The 21,016-nt window shown below is 42.1% G+C and overlaps 2 protein-coding genes across 8 annotated transcripts in view; one reads left to right on the top strand and one right to left on the bottom strand.

The window, feature by feature from the left end:
• Positions 1-18,015, top strand: part of LOC145964525 (uncharacterized) — a 194,940-nt gene extending 176,925 nt beyond the window's left edge. For 2 of the 3 annotated variants that reach the window (XM_083087397.1, XM_083087396.1), the window contains one exon: positions 16,698-18,015. In XM_083087397.1, the coding sequence (XP_082943523.1) occupies positions 16,698-16,937 (240 nt within the window). In that variant the 3' untranslated portion in view covers positions 16,938-18,015. The remainder of the gene's footprint in view (positions 1-16,697) is intronic. The other variant, XR_014436482.1, reaches the window with a different exon arrangement.
• Positions 1-21,016, bottom strand: part of LOC145964523 (LIM domain only protein 3) — a 70,624-nt gene that overhangs the window by 48,906 nt on the left and 702 nt on the right. The window contains exon 1 of one of the 5 annotated variants that reach the window (XM_083087386.1): positions 1,585-2,061. The exons of the other annotated variants lie outside the window; for them this stretch is intronic. The gene's annotated coding sequence lies outside the window, so the exon portion shown is untranslated. Of the gene's footprint in view, positions 1-1,584; positions 2,062-21,016 lie in introns of those variants that run through there. 5 annotated transcript variants of the gene reach the window in all.

Below are 21,016 nucleotides of genomic sequence, written 5' to 3'. Positions count from 1 at the left end.
TCGCCTTCCCCTTTTCCTCTTCTCCCTCGTTCTATTTCGCGTCCTTCGTCTCCTCCTCCTCCTCCTCCTCTACCTCCACCACCGCACCTCCATCTCATTCCCTTCACCCTTCCTATCGCTATTTCCCTTTTCTCGTTCGAGTTCGGTCATACTATTCCATTTCGGCGAACGCGCCTGCGTCGATTCACGCGCGGATACGTACACTCGCGCACGCACACGCGCGCGTTGATTCTTCCATCCTATACATCCCTCCCTCCCCCGTGACCCGCGCGCGCGAGTCTCTCTCCCGACGTTACCCTCTCTTCGTAAGTGCCTTGTTTCGCCACTGATTCCTCATCCGGTCGGCTGTGCGCCCGTTTTCGATCTTATTGAGAGCTATCGAGAGAGCAGCTCGTGACTGATCCTATCACGTCGCGCGCGTTCATTTCTGTTTGTATTACTCGCATTTAACGACGGTAATAACACAACGAAGAATTTATTGGTCGCGAAGTATACGCGAAAAGTATAAATAAATACTTTTCAAGTCTGTTTAATTCTCAAATTAATCTTTATCTAAAGCTTCAAATTTTTGGAAAATAGTTTCACAGCTTTTTTAACAAATAATTTCCATTTCTTAGAAGAATAAGATTTAAGATAGTTTAGAAATAAGCTCGTCGATAGATAAATCTTAAATACCCATTCTGTATGACAGCTCGTTTAATAAGTACATAAATACACGTGGCAGTAAACTGAGAACCACTGGCGACGCGATTTGAATTTCAATTTGTCGCCAAAATTTCACGAGTGCGCGGTAGACTTTTATCAGAATGCAGAAGCGTTTCGATATAATTTTCATGACGGGCAATAGGAAATACGGCACGTTTATCGATCGAATGTCGAAAATGTAATTTGATGCAACGCATCTTGCTGCGAGCGTAAATTAATGCAAATTATGCGGAGTGTCTCGATTTTCGTGATCGCATCGCGAATCGACGAAACGCATTCCGTCGACGTCCATCCAATTATAAACCGATAATTTGACTTTTACATACGTTTGACGTAACATCGCACTAATGCGTCGATCGACTCGCATTTCTTTTTTATTTAATTTCTTATTTAATTTTAATTTTTTTTTTTCATATTCAATTGTAATTTGGAGACGGGAGACACGACAAAAAATGTTTATTAAAAACGCGCGAAAACGGAAAACGTGATTCTTGCGCGGCGAAACGCTTTAAAAGTCGCGCGCAAATTAATTTTCAAATCAAGGAAACTTGACGCGACTGCGAAAAAGCGAAAATACCTCGTAAATTTCACTCGTCCGATTGTTCCGCCAATTTCCTTCGCTTCATTCGAAAACGCAATGATTTATCCCGATATATTATTCGCGCTAGCGATCGAATTACGCGTAAATAATCGTCATAACTGGGATCCATCATCATTCATCATCGTTTATCGCTCCCATTACACCGCTTACTATCATTCTTCTTTCTGCGAATTATATCGCGTTATTTCCTTCGCCTACCATCGCCCGATTATTTGCGATAGATCGATCTCTTGTAAACGAGAAACACTTTTCACTTGAAAATTCTTCAATTTACTCACCAATGCGAAGACGAGAGGGTCGCCGGCCGATGATCCGTGCAGTGAAATCCTCGCGACAGGTAGTCGTCCACTGGGTGCAACGCGAGGTCGCGGTCCGTAGCACTCATATAAAGCACAAGCCCGTCGACAAGATTTACGCGAGATTCGCGGGAGCAAAACGTTTCACACAAGAACAAGACTCCCCGATATTCCGGACTCACTCGTTCCGTGGGCCCGATGTGTCACGGGATCGATCCGGGTCGCACGCGAAGATTCGGCCGTGTCGGCCGCGCGCGCCAACACTTCGCGGAGCTCCGAGTTTTTCCTCCCAACTGTCGTCTCCGAAATACCCGTCGTCCCGTGTCGTCCGCCGCTGCGTCAAGTCGTGCACTGAGGCAAGGCGTACCCCTCGTCACCCCCTCGCCGCGACCCGCGTTCAGCGTCGCTGCGCGCAACCGCGCTGCCGGCGACGACTCGTTCCTCCGTCCGTCCGCGACGGCAGTCAGACGCGAAATGACGCGAAGCGAGGAGGCGACGCGCCGCCGACGCTCGCCGCGAGCGCCCGACGCGGCGCGACGATCGCACCTGTCTGTCTCGCTCGCGCTCTCGCCCCCTCACCCTCTCTCCTCCATGCGCAGGATGCACGGATTCTGTGTGTGTCGCGCGCGCGTCCTCTGCCGCAGTGATGCCAGAATGTCCACGCTAGCAGCGTACAACCGCGAGTGGAGGGGGTAACGGTCATATGAGCGATTCATATGTCCGTTACCCCCTCCATTCATGATTGCGTGTTGCTAGCGTGGGCATCCTGGCATCACTGCCTTGCGTCATAGCGGTGATCGCGTCACGCGGTGGGGTGCGCGCGGCTGCGGGCCCGTCCATGCGTGGCGAGATCCGATCTCATTGTGGGTCCGTTCCACGTGAAATTCGCCGATCGCCTTAACTTCTCGTTGGATTCTTCTTTTTCACAGACGCGATGATGAGTCGATCCGCATGCGAATCTTGCGAACGATGAAGAGTATCTCTCTTGCGCGTATTAATGATAACTTGATGGTCTTGTAAACATTGGAAATGCGCGCTCGAAATGTCATTATCGCGTTGGGAGGTTGAACGAAAAGTCGGGTAAACACGACGCAAACACCTCGTGTTGATGTTTTGTATCGCGAAGAGTTTACGATCGTTTACGATGCCAAAAATTACGACATGGAAATACTTGCACCGCCAGCTATCACGCCGCATATATTTACACTGCATATTGCTGCCGGAAGCGGTATCGAACAACAAACATCGCGTCGATGTAAACGCTCAATTAATATCAAGTAACGAATATCGGTTAAACAGTGATTTTGGCGTCGATCGGGTTTTATATAACGTAGCGCGTGGAAAGTTTAACAAAATATCGTTAATAATCACGCGCGCACGAGAGAGAGAGAGAGAGAAAGAGTGTATGCGTGTGTGTGGTGTGTATAATCGTCGCTTTTATCGGCCTCCACACTCGATAATGAATGCCCGAAAATTCCTCGGTCGATTCGCGCGCACTGACGTCGCCCTCGCGATAATAATTACTGCTAATGTAAATGTTCGTTAATGGACGTCATTAAATGCAACGCCGGCGGAATGGCCGCGGGGCGCCTGTGTAAGTCTGTACACACGCTCGCGGGGCTTTGCCAATTATATTAATTAAATAAACATTATAATCAGCTAATTAAATCTAGCGCACTCAACCTACCTATATACCCTACCCCACCCGTACCCCGCGCATCTCTCATCTCCCTTCCCCCCCCCCCGCGCGCGCGCGGACGCTCTCTCCACCGTAAAGATACACAATATCGTGAAATTCAATCGTGTCGAGCAAGATTTACTATCGGGAATCGCTCGTGCGCTTCTTGTCGCGGCATTTCGACGCATAATTGTTCGCCCCGATAAACGTTTAATTAAATTTCACGAGGAAAAGTTTATGGATTTTTATCACGAATCATACGTGGAATATCTTGGAGAAAAATATTGCGAAAATTGAGGAAATCGCGTGCATTCCACCTCGTGTTTACTCCCCTAATTGAATGTCGTGGCCCCATAAGTATACGCGAATCCGAGCTCGAGGTGCGTGAGAGGCGATTTATTAAAATTTTCATTCGGCGACAATGCAACTTGCTTTTTGGTTTCGCCGTGTTTACATATTTCTCGTATGCGTGCCTCGAGACGGTGTTATCTGACGAGGGATTTATATTAGACGTCGTCTTCGCGTGATATTTCACTGCGACTTCTTTCGAGCATCCAAGTGTCGCGAACGAGCTTGCGTGTAACGAATAATCGATCTGTAATCTGAGTCTCATATTATGTCCGAGCTTTTAATTAAAATTCAACTTTGGTAGAGGAGGATCGCTATATTATGAATATTATACATTTCTCGTCGCATATATCCGATTTACTGATTGATTTGTTTGCGGTGTCACTTAACATGCGTCAAACAATACATAATGCAGGTGCATATAATTACATGCGATTATAAGAGCCGAATTTACAAATTTTTACTTCTTATATGTTCTCATTTTTATCGTACTCAATTTATACTTTTGACGTTTTTATTCATATCTTATGCTTAATGTTTGATGCTTTTCGTCTCGTTCACAATTTGAACCGATAAACTTTATTATTGAAAAATAAGAAAGTAGCATTAAATTATCATCATTAGCGTTAAATTATGTCGTTGTATTTAATTTATAAAGCTTTTTAAATCCAAGATTTAATAACAGCTGTTATGAAGGTTCTTTAATTTAAAAAACTTAATATTATAAATTAAATACAACGACATAATTTAAAATTAAATGATTCTCAGTGTTTCACATATTTTTTCCTGTTTGTGGTCTCATACTACATCAATTAAATAAAAAGCAGTTGTACTCGAATAACTTATTTTCAAATTGTTTTAAATATAGAAAGAGATTATTTTATATAATTTTGATAAAAGTGTCTTTTAAATCAATGGATTCGATCATAAAGTCGATTTTACAAACATCACCGACAATTGCGATTTTTAAGGCGTATATACATACGAGAAATATATGCTTACATCATGCTTGCACCCACACAAGGCTCTTCGGACCGGCCGGTTACACCGACCCTCGAAAAGCGGTTCGTGTCATTAGTATGTTAATTGGTAACAGCCAGGCTTGTGCTTCCCTCGCCCTTCCCCCGACTCTCGCCCCTGTTATGCCACGCCAGCCGACCCGGCTGCCTGCCACATCGCGTTGCGAATGCATATACGTCGTCCGGAGCCCACTGAGTTTGTACGTTAAGATGTTTAATCACTTCTGTAATTAAACTGTCCCTCAAAGGGTTAATTGTCCCATAAACCTATGAATACGTTAACGAGCGCGCTACACACCTCGCGCGCATCGCCAGCGGCCAAGGAGCCGCCACAGCTACGGGAAAACGGAATTTATAAAGCGCGAAAAGGAAGTGCGCACATGGACCCTGTTAATGATCGAAGCCCGACGCAAAAAGCGCCAAAAATCGTCACAAACCTATCTCGGAATACAAATTACTTTTTAAAATAATTATCTTTTCATCATTAAATCATTTGCGCTTTATATAATAAAAAAATATAATAAAATTAACATAATAAAATTAAATTAAAATAATAAAAATATAACAAAATATATAATAAAAAAATGTTATCTTAAGTAATTGATTTTGCGGTACTAGGAAGAATTATTTTTTTATTTTATATTTTTTTCATCTTTTCTCCTTATCTTAATCCTTTTATTGTAAATTTCTTTCATTTCGTACAAGGAATTATTTTACGCGAAGCCGTGTGTCCTTAGGGGTTTGCGCGGTTCGCGTTTCAGAGGACGCGAAACAAGGGAATCCTCGCCGGCTCGGAAAGTAACGGCGAAGAGTGTTAATTTTCGAAATGAAAACGAGACATCCATCTTTAGCGGAACGCTTCAGCGCCTGGCCCATTCTCTCTCGCTCTCAATGCATTAGAGTAATGAATTAATTTCCATTGGAGTTCCACCTCTGTTCCCCCTTCCCTGTCTCCTCTGTCGCGCGCAACCTCCCTCGCGGCTGTTGACGTCGACCCTCTCCGCCGTTACCGGCGTCTGTCTTCAGAGAGTGCTATATTCCGGATTTAAAATCTATTTTCCTAATTGTAATTGTGCTGCGGCTTCCCCGACTTTCCTTCTTCATTTTCATCTCTGTCTTCGCAAACGCGCGCGTCGGTTAACATCAACGTTTTCACGTCCGACATGATACCAGCGAGATTTCAAGCATTTCGGTCTTTTCGATAATTACGTTTTTCATTAAAGACATTTATACGTATTCACGCTTTATACATATTTTTTCGTAGAAATAATTGGCGAATTAGCATGATCGCGATATTATCATTTCGATACTCGAGAAGCAAAAACGTCGAATTTTCGCAAAAAAATGCCTCAAAAATGGCACGAAGACCTATCTATCTATCTTCACCTTCTTTGCGTCTTTACTTTACGAGGGGCGAGCGAGCGGCGTGACTGGTGGGTGAGCCGGACGGGGAGGGGCGCGGGGAACGGGAGGCATCGAGCAAAGGGGGAACCAAGACTCCGGTCAATTAAGCGCAGGAAATTAGAGTTTTAATTACGCAGTCATTCAGAAAATTACATCGGGGGCCGTGAAGGAGGCATCCGCAATCGGCCAACGAGCGGCGGCGGGCGGCATTCTCTCTTCCTAGGCGTTCGATGATTTTTCGAAAGCGACGTCACAAGTGCGTGCTAAATTCACAAGACGTGTCCCGGCGAATCTGCCCTTACGACAAAAGTTTTAACGAGATCGTGCAACTTTTTGAAAGACGCGATTAAAAATGCCGGTACAATTAATCGATGGAGTTCGATAGCAAAAGCCAACGAGAGAACTTGAAATATAACGTGTATCTCGATTATATTTCCCGTACTTTGTTTCCCTCTTTTCTCTTTTTTCTTATAAAAGTAATCAAAGATATTTTTTTAACGCAACATATTTATTTCTTGACGCGGCAAATACGACTAATAAGACAGGCAAGTTTACACGCGCCTCGGACGGAATGTAGGAATTACGTATAGAGACGTATCCACGGCGCGCAACCAGCGTTAAATACGGCTATTTGATTCCCGGACCATGATAACGTTGAATGCAATATTCATATCAGATGAATGAAATGCGGCATTCAGACGCATCGCAATTAGCGCAAAATGCGCGATTAAATAGCGACGCGGACCTAAGGCGCGTTGATTGAATGGCGTTAAATTAGTTAGGTTTTGTTTTAATTTGCTCCGACCCTTTGGATCGACGATGAATATCGAGAGGTCAACGGTGAAATCGAATATCTCGCCAACTAAATTTTCTTGCTCGCCTGCGCAAGAATCGAGCTTGCATGGCCGACGGCCAGTCGATACGCGCGATCGTGTCGATTGTTTGTCTGCCGGGTCGGGGATTATATTTTAATCAGTTTACCGATTGCGGCCGGAACAGGATGCCTTTCCGTTAAATGCCTCCGCCTGAGCGAACTTAATCAAAAACGCCGCCGAACGCCGGGGAAGAGGGAGAAACTCGATTTGGCGCGACGAATTTTATTGCGAGCGTTTTCCGCCGAGCGGATGAGGATTCAGCGTATCGACTTTTTTGTCGACAAGCCGGCTTTCGTGTATTTCTGAATAATATAGATAATGATCGAACAACAATTTAACGACACTTGACACGTGTCTGAAAAAAACATGATTCGATCTTTTATTCTTTTTTTTTGTCAGCACGCATATTTTGCAAAAATGGAGATTGCGCCAATGAACAGATTGATCGAAATACGAGCGAAACAATGCTTCGTAATTCCCGGTACTAATAGCTTCGAATTGAGTTCCGATTTGAACGACGTTAAATATCAAGAATGCGAATAATTAACAAACTTTAATTTCGAGTCCGGGCGCGTTTCGTAGCCGCGTTTACGGCCGGAGAGCTGCGCGAGATTTTCCATCGAGCGCACAAACGCGCACTTCTCTCCCTCGCGTCCATTATTTGCCTTAATCCTCGCGATTTGGAGAAAACTACGCGCGGAGCTCTAGTTGGTGCGCGCGGGACCGAGGTGCTCCTCTCGCGCACCGACTTTTTGGATAATTATAGCCGTCTCCGTCGGTTTGAGGCAATTATAATTGCCGACTCCTTTCGCAATTATAAGTTTCTGGGAGACTTACCGCGGCGCGGCATACAGCGGAAAGCGTAGAGGGCTCGGAACTAGAAGGGAGATGCTTACGAGAGAGCGAGAGAGACAGGGTGAGAGAAGGGACGAGGTTGAAGAGAGGGAAGAGGAGAGGACGATAGGGGCGGTCGTGCTTTACGTGGAAACGTTAATTGGGGTGACCTGCTCAGAAACTAGTTACCGGAGGGTTGCACTGATATTCCGTGGATCCTATATGCCGGTCGGGAGAGAGAGAGAGAGAGAGAGGGAGAGAAGAAGAGGGAAAGAGAGAGGCGGATATGTGTGGCGGTGGTACACGCTCGACGCAGCGGTTGATACCCCGGACTCACGTCGTATTCCACGACGGTAACCGACCTGCGGATGCTGCGAGTTCGTTAGCCCGCTGATTTGACGCAACCTGCACGCGTTTAGCTTTGCTCTGTCTTTGGTCTAGCATTACTGTCGCCTGGCATCACGGCGACGCCGTTGTCATGACGTGCGAGGTTCGCAAATGTTCGCAAATGCTGACATTATTGAGGAAGGAAACGAGAAGATTGTTGAAATAAAAATAAAAGAGATTTAGATTTTCGATTTGAGCTAGTCTTTTATTAGCTTATAAAAGACTAGCTATAATATAAAGAATTTTATTTAAATATTTATTTTATTATCGAATCGAACGAAGGACATCAAACATTCAATAAACCAAAATTTATACTCAAACATTCATTCAATGATCAATGAATTTTTGACTTGTACATTTTTTTCCAAACATCCCCTCGAGAAAGCCGAGAGTCCGCGGATATCCGGCTACCCGCATCCAGTCATCTTTCGGACTTCCGGACCGTCCAGAAACACTCATCCACCCTCCTATACGAAGCAACTTCCTCGCGTCCCACCGCGAGTCCAGGACCTTCTATACTTTTGTGTTTTCCAGCTACCTCCTTCCCCTTCTTCGTGGACGCCGATGGAAACGGTGGCTTCGTGGCACGGAGAAGTTAATTATAAGCGATACCAATCTCTCGGGGTTGTTGGGCGGTTGGTAGGACTGGGAAGCACTGACAGCCAATTACCACTCCGTGCCGACCCTCGCGCACGAGCCATCGCTCCTTCTCTCTCTTCCTCTCCTTACCCTTCACTTTCCCTTCCTGTCTCCCTCTCCTTCATCGCTACCTCATCTGACCCTTTCTATCTCATTCACCACCGTCCTGCTTCCTTTCCTTCTCTGTCGATCTTTCGTCCTCACCTCACGTCAGTGACGGATCAAGACAATTTGACACCCTAAATGCTATGTATATAATTTGCAAAATATAATCTGTATATATCTATACAGGATGTCCCAGAATAAACGAATTAATTTTTAATAATGGATACTTTCTTTCTTTTTTTTTTTTGACAATTTAGAATTAAAGATCATCAAAAATCATACAATAAAACCGAGAGCTTAAGTTCATCTGAATATAATGCGAGGCCTCAGGCACTGTTTATTATACATCCGCCACTGATCCTCACGTCGCTCACGTACGTTTGTTCGCACACCAGTTCACCAAATTCATGTGTACACATGCTCTCTCCCCCGCTGATATAGGAAATTAAAAGACTGGCCGATGATTGCGCGGCGCGGCGTAGCCTTCCTTCCTCTTTTAGCAGCTCTAATCGAGGCGAGTCGGACTCCCGCGAGCAGGAAAAAAAGAGGAAAAGCGACCGCTGCTTAACGAAAATTGCGGATTCGATTACGAATTGATCATCATCCAGCTGTCAAATGTGACTTGTTATTATTTGCACTTGATTTCCTGCCATATGCTGTCCGGAAAAAATCAGATATCCGCGAGTAATCTTCCTATTTAATTTACTACCTGAATAACAGTTTTATTTCACGTTATTCGCATTAAAAAATAAGAAATCTTATTGCGCTTAATTATTTCAATTATATTTAAATTTTGTAATCGGATCTATAATGTAAAATAAAAAATATGACATAAACAACATCCATTTTTCTTACTTTACAAGAATATATATTTCTTGTATTTAACGCACAGAATTAATTACATCTATAAACGACTAATTAAAATATATTTCGAAATTCATAAATAATTGCTGAATTTCTTAATCATTTTTGCTTAAGTAATTTCAAAATTCCAGAACCTTTTATATCCCAAGAGCAGAATTCTCTCTGCGAACATAACAACATCGCTCGCTCTCCGGTTTTAATGGATGGTTTCATCCACGCTCAAGTAACGTATTATCATCGGTTAGCGAAGCCATCCGGCCGTAAAACAGACATTATCGTATATGCTCGCATACTTGGCGCATAGTGCACTTGAACGTAATTCCGATTACAGTCGGTTCCTGGCTGAGGGTTGCAAGGCGCGTAACGCGACCTCCTCAAGGACCTTCCGCGATCACGGAAAGGGCAAGAAGTCCCGATACACACACACATACACACGCGTATGTGTACATAACACACACGCACACACATGCAAATGTATTGCGTGTGTATCGTAAACTCATAGTTGCGGCTCGGTGCAGTTAGCGGGTTCGAAGCTCGTTCACCGGTTCGCCCGAGTTAATTATAGCCGATGGTTATCAACGGGTTAACTCCGACATGCCATTACGTGTCTCGTCTCGTCTCATCTCGTCTCGCCTCCTTTCGCACGCTCTCTCCCGGCCACCTCTGTGTCTCAAATTCCGCTTCTCTGTGGCGTGAATAACGTCACTCGGTGCATTTCGCGTGCTGCGTTACGTCGTTTTCGCGAAATCGGCGAGTCGAGGTACCATCGCGTGATTTATCCTTTTGTCACGATATATTCCGCATTATGTTGTCGATATTTTTTATTATATATTGAAAATGTTGAAACTTTTTAATTTCAACATCTTTTTGCAACGAAAAATAGATTTTTATCAGAATAAAGATCATTTCGAAATCATTAAAGATCGAAATTTTGAAATCTATTTAAATTCTAAATGTTAATTTATTAGAGAAAATTTCTTTTTACTCGCATTTATTTTAATATTTCTCAAAATAATCTTTCTTTACAAACGCTGTTAAATAATTGGAATTCTTCAATATTTATGAGGCTTTTTCTTTTTTAATATAATATACAAAACTATTCCGTTCACATAAAATTTAAAATCATTATTATCTTCGTTAATCTCTCTATTTTTTATATAATATTATTTTGTTATTATATTATATACAAATTGTATTTTGTTCTTTTATTTAATTGGTCAAGAAGAATTTATCATAGAACATAACAAACAATGTTACAATATACAAATATATATAAAATCAATAATAACAATACTAACAATAATAATAATATTCCCGTGTAAGGGAAAAATACAAAATTCATCAAATAATCCATTTAACATTTGAAAATCCACCGACTGGCGTTCAATAACATCCTATATATCGGATCGCGCAAAAAGCCAGTCAGTCGTTCCTCCTTCGCGAGTGTGATATAGAAGTTAACAGTCGAGGCGCGCTCCTCGAGAAATCAATCGGAGAATGGCCTCGTTAATCTGACGGGGTGGTTTCTGGATGCTCGGTTACTCTTACATCACGTAATAGTATCGGGGCCACCTCCGCCCGCTTGGGCTGCTCGCTTGCCCCTCGCCTCACATCCTTTATCCTCTCCCATTCCTGTTTCTCGACCGCTCTTTCTCTCTCGCTTACTCGCTCACTCACCCTCTGTTTCTCTCTTACTCCGCCATCCTCTCTGGCTAAGTCTGCGAGTGACTGAGTGGTTATTTAGGTAAGAGCCACTCTCCCCGCGAGAACGGAGGTTGCCACGACTAAGTAATGGTCCTGCAACATATTGTGCAAAGAAAAACCCGGCCGGTTGTTTACCGTCGTGTTGCGAGAGAGCCGTTGTGGGGTGCGGATCCTTCACGGTGGTTCGCATTGAATCGCCGGGGAAAATGGTACGGCCGTGACAAAGTCGGTAGACGATTAGGGACAGATTAGCGCGGCAAAGAAGCGTGTGAGCGTATTTAGACACGAAACCGTTATGGCCGTCATGGGCGAATATTATGGATAAAATTGCGTCAATTGTAATCAATACGAAAAATCTTAAATAGCAGCGACATAAAAGCAGAGGCGATATTATTTAACGATATTATTAGTGTAATACGTGTATTCGAATTAACAAGTTTAGGATATGTCAGCATTATTAAAAGTTTACGATGTTATTTAATTCATTTTAATCAATGTAAAATTTAAATTGAGATGTGACACACATATATTCGATCTGAATAATATGTACAATTTGCAATTCTATGACGCAAAAAATGAAACACCTACAACTAGGATCGAAAACGTTAAATTAATCTTACACTTGATAAAATTATTTATTAATAGCATTTGAAATGAGCATGGAATAATTTATAAAGTAATTTAAAGTTCAATATAATAAATTAATATTTTATTCACAGTATTAATAGAAAAAGAACTGTATGTAGTTCTCCATTAATAGTATTAATATAAAAGATGTCATCTCTCTGAGAGAAAGAGGGGCGAAAGTTGATCGCAGGGAAAAAGCCTACCCGCCTGAAAAATGACTGGGGCACTCGGTTTCTCCGTTATCGAGGTGTCCGTGACTCCCGGGTCGCTCTTTCAGCGACGTAATTACGGATTAGATCGATGGGAGATTGCTTCTCTCTAACACGGGCGGGCTGAGAGAAGGGCAACCTCGAAATCTCGCGCGCGTGTGGGGTCGATACGTAAACGCATTTATACGCGCGTAATGTACACGCGATGCAAACGCACCGCGGATACGCGTGCGAAAGCCGATACCTCATTCCGGTTGCGCATCTCTCGCGGTTCCCTGAAATCGAATGGATCCGGCACGTGTCCCGGTATTTGGGACACGTGCCAGTCGCTCTTGAAAATCGATAATTCTTTCTACGCGCCCCGACTTTGCGTTATATTATTTTAGCACGTACAAGAATTCTCGCGATGCGCCGCAAAGCGAGCAGTGTTGCATTTATTACAACTCTGGTATTTATGCGAGAGATAGAAACTAGACTCCGAGAAATATGCCGTTTGTGGATTACAATAATTTTAGAAAAAATATAGAATTTTGCAAATATTGCACAGATTAAAATCAAGCCACAATATTGATTTTAAAGACAAATCAATTTAACAGTATATAATTAAATAATGAACGTATAATGTAAATAACGTAGAGTTAAAGGTCATGTTAAAAAATTTTAAATTTATTACCGCTACTGAAATTGCATCTCCAAGTATTCGAGTTTCGATTACGGGACTTTGAAAAAGAGATCACTGTGCGTAAAACTATCACGGACACGTAATACAAAGCGCACGATAATACAATATATATTCGCCATTATATTCACCCTTCAGTAACACAAAGACTGATCATTAGATCGATTATTCGGCTGAACGGCGGCTAAAAAAGCAGTTAGTTAGAAAATTCGCAGGGATTACAGTGCGGGATTTTGCGTGCGTGTGCGACGCAGCCGATGCGATGGAAGCGAAGCTGACAGAGGTGTGTGGTGGACAGCATAATATGGTAGGGAAGGATAGAGGACAGGGTAAATGGTACATATATATATATATATATATATATAGTGCGGCATACAGCACGTTGTATGGTATTGGTATTGGTAGGGTGTATAGGATAGAGATGATCTGATTACGAGCACATCATGGGAAAGTCAGCTTGCGCGCCGAGGAGAAGAGGGAGGGATAGAGACGCGCGATTCACCCCGGTACCCCATTGTAACGACGACTGTCACCGACGCGTATAATTCGGTGAGATCGGCGCGCATCCACGTGCTCCGTATTAAAGCTACACCGCGGTATAGAAAACGTGAAACATAGACAGTGGGGTGAGAATGTCGTATCGCACGACACGACACACGTTGACGCTGATTTAAAGTTAAATGCGAACTTGAAATCTCATCTACATATTGCGAACAGCGGTCACGTTTCTTTCTTCGACGTATCCAGTTTTGATTGCGAACGTTCAATGGGAAAAAGAACAATAATTCGCAATATAAGGCAGTTCTGGTTAATGTTAAATTTAAATTAGCTTCGAGCGAAAAATAATATAAAAATTATAGAAAAAGATGAGTTATTCGAAACTAGTTCAAAGCTATTTGCTACATATTTTTGACAAAAATTGAGATGGTCTCGCAGTAAAAGCAAATAAAACTTAAAATAAATGATAGATTTTTTTGTTCTTAATTTATTATATCGTTATTTCATACTGATTAATTTAGAGAAATAATTTCAAAGTTAAAATATGTCATATTGTTTCACATTTTTGCGGTAACCGTTTATCTATTTCTGTCATTATTAAATCGACAGCTGCAACTCCTGGAATTCTAAAGATCATGTTCTAATTAAATGTGCTTCTATTTCTCCAAATAGGGCACTATTACAAACGTAATAATGTCTCTCTGTCTTAATAAGACTTGCAATCGGGCATTTGCTGGTGGTAAAGTTACGCTATATCAATCCGTATTCCGACATGCATCAGAGCGTCATTCGACTGCCACGAATGAGTAAATCCGATTCGGCAGTCTCGAATAGGAAATGAAACTACGCGCACGCGACATACGAAGGAATCATGAAGAAAAGACGGTCCACAATGGACCGTTTATCAGGAGCCGTGATACCGGTTCGCCGACCCGCGCTTGGGCGCGCGCGGTCCATCAATAAAACCCGAGTGATTTAGCGAGTCTCTGGACGGGCAGAGGGACAGAAGGACGGGTGGGCACGCAGAAGGTAGAAGACCGTAGCACCCACGAATTTCCAAGATAAAGGGGTTAACAATGGGCCGGGCAAACCGATGGTTGGTATTCGGCTAGTGTCGAAACGACGCCTTCCAATCACTCGCCGATAACAATGCCTGGTGCCAGTGGTTTATAAATCCGCGCATTGTTGCCAACTTAAAAGCTCTCCTGATGAACGATCAGGTCCAAGTAGTAAGAGAGAAGGGACCAAGAGGTCCCAGCGAAATGGGCGAAGGAGAAAAATAGAGAAGGAGAGACAGATAGATTTTATTTAACTTGCAGAGAAAGAGAGAAAGAGGAGGAGGAGGGATGAGGTAAGTGAGAGGGAATCCGCTCGAAATCTTGGACGTTGAAAGCGGAGGCGGAAGGGGCGATGGAGGAACGGAGATGCGGGGAACGAGAAAGAAGCTTTTGCGAGAAGCGGGAGCGAGAAAGTGGTAGCGGAGCTTGAGAGCCGTGTAAAAGCATTGAGAGCACTTTAATGAATACGATTAGGGGCGTTAACTGTGAAGGATTGCCAACCCGAAGAAAGCGCCATTCGTGCGAGAAAGCCTCTCTTTCTCTCTCTTTCTCTCTGTCTCTTCCATGTTGGGACGGTCACAGTTTTATTTTTACTAGACATGAGAGAGCTTCGACATCTGTGGATTGGGCCAAATTCGTAAATGTCTTCATGGAATAATTTTTCATTCGATTGACGAAAAATAAATATCATTTCGTTTACAAGCTGTTCTTGTTCATATATATATTTAATTTATATTTAATATTTATATTTAATTTATATTTAATATTTATTTTGGAACGTTATCATTTTTCTTGTAATACTTTATAATGTGTATTTCTAAATAAAATGAAAAGAAAATGCATCACTTTTTCTAAAATTAATAACGAATAAAAATGATGCTATACAAAGATTATGTGTCGTCCATTTTAATTATTATATGGAATATAAAAGCTCTATATGTAGAGCGAAGTATCTCATTTATTTTAAAAAATGTATATTATTAATTTTCAATTGTATAAGGTAATTGTGTAATAATATCAATTAAAGTTTATAAAAATTTTATGTGTACTAAAACATTTTATGTTAGTGTTTAGGAATTGAAATTATTTTGAGATACTGTGTATATAGATGACTACTTATACCGTAATGTTCTCTGCAGAGCAAAAATATTAGAATTATGATATATTTTTTCGTCTTTTTTTCATGCGCATTAACCAGCAAATTATAGATTCCGCCTACATTTGCGAAGCTGAAAAATATATCGATACTCGAGAAAGTGAACGAGGGGGAAGGAGGGATAGCCCGTCGTTGACAGATGCACTTATCTTTCAATTTGAGGATGTCGTCATGCTATCGGCATGCAAACGACAAACCGTTTCCTATGCACACTCTCGTTAGTTTTCTTGTCAGTCGAGTCGACGCGAATAATCTGCCTCATTACGGAGCGGAACGGATAGAAGCTTCCTACGCGATGTAACGCGTCAGAATGATGCACGCGCCTTAGTTATCTACGTGATACTAATTGTCGAGATGTTTAATTAAAAGACAGATACGAGTGCGCGCGCGTGCGATATATATTCTATCATCTAGTTCTCATTAAAGAGAAGGATTATTCCTGAAATTCGTCGCGGAATCTTACGCATACGTTTAGGATCGAATGCGAATTTTCTGCGCAATTCCGAGATGCAATTGCCATACACGCATCTCTCTGATTCGCTTTAACGCGGACAGGTGGCTGGATTGTTGGGTAATACGAACGCGAACGCGAACAGCATGACATTGAATGGTTGGTTCGCGCGATTCTAGCTCCATAATTCCACGCAATTATAGACCTCTAATTATGACATCCCCTTTTCACATAGCTTCGTCGCGACCGTATCTCTGCTATAGCTTCTGATGGGAAATGGAACGACGCGAATATCAAAGTTTATTATTAGAGAAAAGATGTCATCAACCATCTAATTTTCGAATCTCTCGTAATTAAAGCGTCGAAGGAAAAAATTTGTGTTCTTGAATTTTTTAAAATTGTAATTTTATTATTCTCTATAAAAATTATTCACTTATCCTATTTTAATTGTTCTATTTTTATTTTAGTTCTTTATTTAATTGTTACGTTTACTTGTATTTAATTGTTGTTTGTGAGAAATAATTCAAAATACTATCCCTATTCATCTATTTATGTTTCAGATCCACAATTTTGATCAACAATCGAATACGACGATGAAGCTGGGGAACCATACGCGGAGCGTACAATTGTCTGAACCCGCAAGAAAGAGAGCATCGAATCCTCCTAACGCGTTACTCGTACATCAGCACCATTTCCTCTTCCGCGGCTCTCCTGGACCATCCTCTTCACAATCTCCCCTTTCTCTCTTCCCTTCTACCTCCCCCTCGGTTCTCGCGTTCGCGCAGGTCCCGATTAATTAATTCCTACCTCATTAGCAAACGCGGCCAACGTTCTCCTCTTCTGCGCACGCTGTAAGTGGCGGCCAGATATCGCGAAGCTTACGCGCCGCAAATACAGGCAGGCGGAGAGCAGAGAGGCCTCCGATACATATTGCATATTATTAATAACAACTGTTTGCGGACGGCTTTTCTGTTTTCCCCCCCTCTCCTCTTCCCGCTCGTTGCCAATTTGTCGACGTAGATATTGGATTCAGCCGCGTTAACAACGCCGCATTATCGGCGCGGCCGGTGATAAAAGACCGCGCCGCGCGACGTTCCAGCCGGCCAGCGGTTTGGACCCCGATGTTTTTCCAAGGGCGGTCGTTATCCCCTTGTAATCGTACCCGTGTCTCGTTAACGGAACGAGTCTAGATTTTACTATCTCCTCGCGCGCGCTCTCCGGCGCGACCAAACTTTTTTTTTGTCTCGGACGCTATCGCTCTGCTCGCTGTGTCATTGTACATTTAGGAGAAGTAAGATTCTAACGCAGCGTGTTAGAGTCATTAATTTTAATAGCAAATTGTAGCAGATATTGGAGTCGAACTGATCGTCTCGTAATAATTTCAAATCAAGTGACAGAATTTTTATAACCGTTTTAAGATAATATTTTCACGTAATGTTTGTGTACTTTGATAAATTTACTTATAATACTTGTGTCTTAAATAATTTCGTTGTACGATGGTAATGTGTAATTTTCCAGTGATAATTCAAATTAAATTTTAAATTAAATTGAAACATTATTTTCAAATTAAAATCTCGATGCTTCGAACGATAACTAATAATATCCGTGATCGTTAAAAATACGATATGCTCCGATTTTCGCCTTATTTTAAGACGTCTTATTTCGGGAGTTTCGTTCTTTCGTCGTTTAAGCGTGACATAATTACTACGATTTTCCGCGAAATGCGACCGTTCTTATTTTTACATCCGTTGCCTTTTATACGCGCGAGAGCGCTCGTTACTGAATAAAACGCTCTTGTACGTCCGGTCAACAAAGCCTGAGAAATTACGCGTTTGCAAACGAACGCTCGCACTCGGACGAAAATGAAGGATAGAAAAAGAGAGGGAAAGAAAAAGAGAAAGCCCCAACGGTCGAAAATGGTGGAAAAATGTCCGAGAAGTTTTAGTTAAATTACTTAGACCGTGGGATTGCCCTGTCGGACGTATACGACAGGGGATAGTCTCAAGTCAAAAAGAGAAGGAGGGGGAGAGAGAGAGAGATCGTATGTATGTGTGTGCATTTGTGCGAGAGTATACGAGGAGTTAGAGGGAGGTGAGCTATCCCCAGCTAAGAGGGTTTGCTTGTATCCCCCGAGATGCGCATACGTCATCCGATTAAAATTAGTAATTAGCTAATTAACTTAAGCGCGCAGCACTCCGGACTAAGTAAGTTGACCGCCTGATTATGATGCATCGCTTCTGAGTTCGGTTTCGCGCGAAAAAGGCGCGCGCCGCTAAAAAATCCACCGTAGCACAACGAGAAAAGATGAGACGGAGGAGGATCTCTTTTACGTCGAATATCTCAGAAAATCCTTTTTCGGAAAATCACTCTTTATTTTTCCATGTACTCATAATAGACACACTATTTATAAATATAAAGCTAGGAGAAAATATTATATTTCAAAAGTTGAATCGCAAAATTTTAAATGACGCAGTACCTAAGATAATTTTAAGTAATATTGATTGGCTGTATCGATTCCAAAGTAATGGATATGATCCAAAAGTTTTTTGAGAATATATTCATTGAAGATAAAAGCAATAAAATTATTTATCAGACGTGATGTCTTTTGATTTTATCATCCCGCAAAGAAGAGGATAACTTTTGGTCAGCAAAACGCTCCGAAAGTGCGAACATTCCGCTCGGGATTAAGGAATAATAAGAGGAATGGAGATCTTTTGCCACATGTGTCACGACGGCGCTTCGACAAGGATGCGAAATTGACGTATTATATGCACGAGATGATATCTATGGGGAGAATCGATCGTATCTTCGCATTCGAGACGGTGGTCGCGGAGGAGGGACGCGAGCGCCGAGAGTGATCCAGAAGTGCTTTCTCGTGTTCCTTAACTAACCGTTCGCCGGTCGTCCTCCGGACGTCTCATCGGTCGCACTTGCCTGCACCAAGGAGAAAACGATGGAGAAAGAGAGAAGAACGGTGGCAACAACGACGACGAGGACGACGATGGCAACACCACTAAGGACTGTATCTTCACCCACACCCTCATCTTCTCGACGTTCTTATCCTCCCCACCGTCCCCACAGCTGTACGGTTATCCTAGGAAAAACTTCGCGAATGACTTCGAGACGTCGCAGGTATGCTCTCACCTCGGCTATCGCTCGCAATTTGCAATGACCGCGTGCAAAGTACGCGAGCAGTATTTTCGCAGAACTCTCGCCTTATACAGGAAAAAAACTATATGTACAAACTTTGGAATTGTGTTGAGAATTCAAAAACTTAGAGGAGAAAGTTTTATGGCTCTCTCTTTCGAAATGTTGAATTTTAAAAGTTCCTTTTCGTATTGTAAGTCTTTGAGAAGGTTCTTCGCGTGAATTAATTTTCGTAATCTCTTTAATTTATTTTAATTTAATTTTAAATGAATTTTATGTAACATACTTTTTAATTTCACAATAGCATATATTTTAATGTAATAAGATTAAATTAATAAAATATAGGGCATGAAAATTTAGAAAAAAGTAAAATCTAACTTGAACTTATCAAAAAAAAAATATATATACATAAAATATAATTATACATAGTTTATATATACAGTTCTCTTCCTACGCTTCTGTCATTTTAAAATAAAATCAATGCGGTAAAAAGAAAAGAAAATGTGTGACATAAATGTTTCTTTCGAGAAGATAATTATTTGTGTAACATTTTATTATATTATAATAGAAAAATATTCTGAAATATAAATAAATATAAAATATATATGTAAATATAAATAGATGTATATTGAAGATTAAATCCTTTCTCCATTTCTACATAATAATGAAGTCATACTGCTTCCAGGATAAATTAATGAAATATAAAAAATGCAGGCTATAAATATCAAGGCTCTATATACCGTACGAGACTTTGTCTTTCAGAGTAAATTTCGAGAAGAGATTACTTGCCGGTATCCTTCGAGACAGATTCGCGACTCGGTCCGCTAAGTGACAGTAACGTAGCCGGAATTGCGACCATTGGGAAGGCTCGGAAGTAATGTGTCATCGTTAAAGGATTGTAAAGGATGTAGCGAGCTGTCTCCCCCTTCGTTTTCTCCCGTTACCCCTCGTATACTTTTCTTTTCTCGAGGAACTTTTCCGCTAGTGAACGTTATTTCGCACTGTGCTATTAAAGGCAATAAATAATCCCTATCTAAATTTATCAAAAGAAAAGGCACGTATGAATACACAAAAATTTTATTAATTTTCGCACAGAGTTTGCAAAAATCTCTCTTTACGAAACTCTCTAATCGCATTCTTAGGCGAATTCGGCGAGCGTCACTAAACGATGCTTGATAGTCCCCTATTGGAAGGATATCGATTGCTCGTAGCTGGGGAAGCATCGCGGTGGCCGGGAGAGACGCCGAGGCTTTCGATTCCAAAGTAACGAGGTCCGGTAATGGAACCCGTATGTGTAATTTACCACGGAACTGGAGGCGCACGCACGCACGCACGCACACACACACATACATGCCCGTCCACCTACGCGCGTGCGGAGAGGAGGGCGGCTTGATTAAAATTTCTTTGGAGTCCCTTCCTCCATCCCTATCCTGTACGGCGTTCGTTTGTCTCTCGATCCGGGAATACTCATCAACCTCCACATGCGGGCTCCTGCAGGACAACGATGCGCGCTTCGACCCGCTTAACGGACAATTAACGTCGAGATCTCAGCGAGGCGTGTAACGAGCACACACAATCTCCGAAAAAGATTCGGTGCCCGCTCAACGTTAACGGCACCATTTGCGATCGCGAAAAGCCTCGCCTTGCGAGTTGAATCCCTGCGGACTGCGAGGACGTGGGAGACCAGGTGAATCAATTTTGCGGGCAATTGTGTTCAGTAAATGAATTATTC

This window comes from Camponotus vicinus, unplaced genomic scaffold, assembly GCF_025532165.1.
Source record: "Camponotus vicinus isolate PSW18456_S1 unplaced genomic scaffold, iyCamVici1.0 SCAF_13, whole genome shotgun sequence".
NCBI classification, from domain to species: domain Eukaryota; kingdom Metazoa; phylum Arthropoda; class Insecta; order Hymenoptera; family Formicidae; genus Camponotus; species Camponotus vicinus.
Note: the sequence above shows the minus strand (reverse complement) of the source record. Positions and strands in the feature narration are given on the sequence as shown.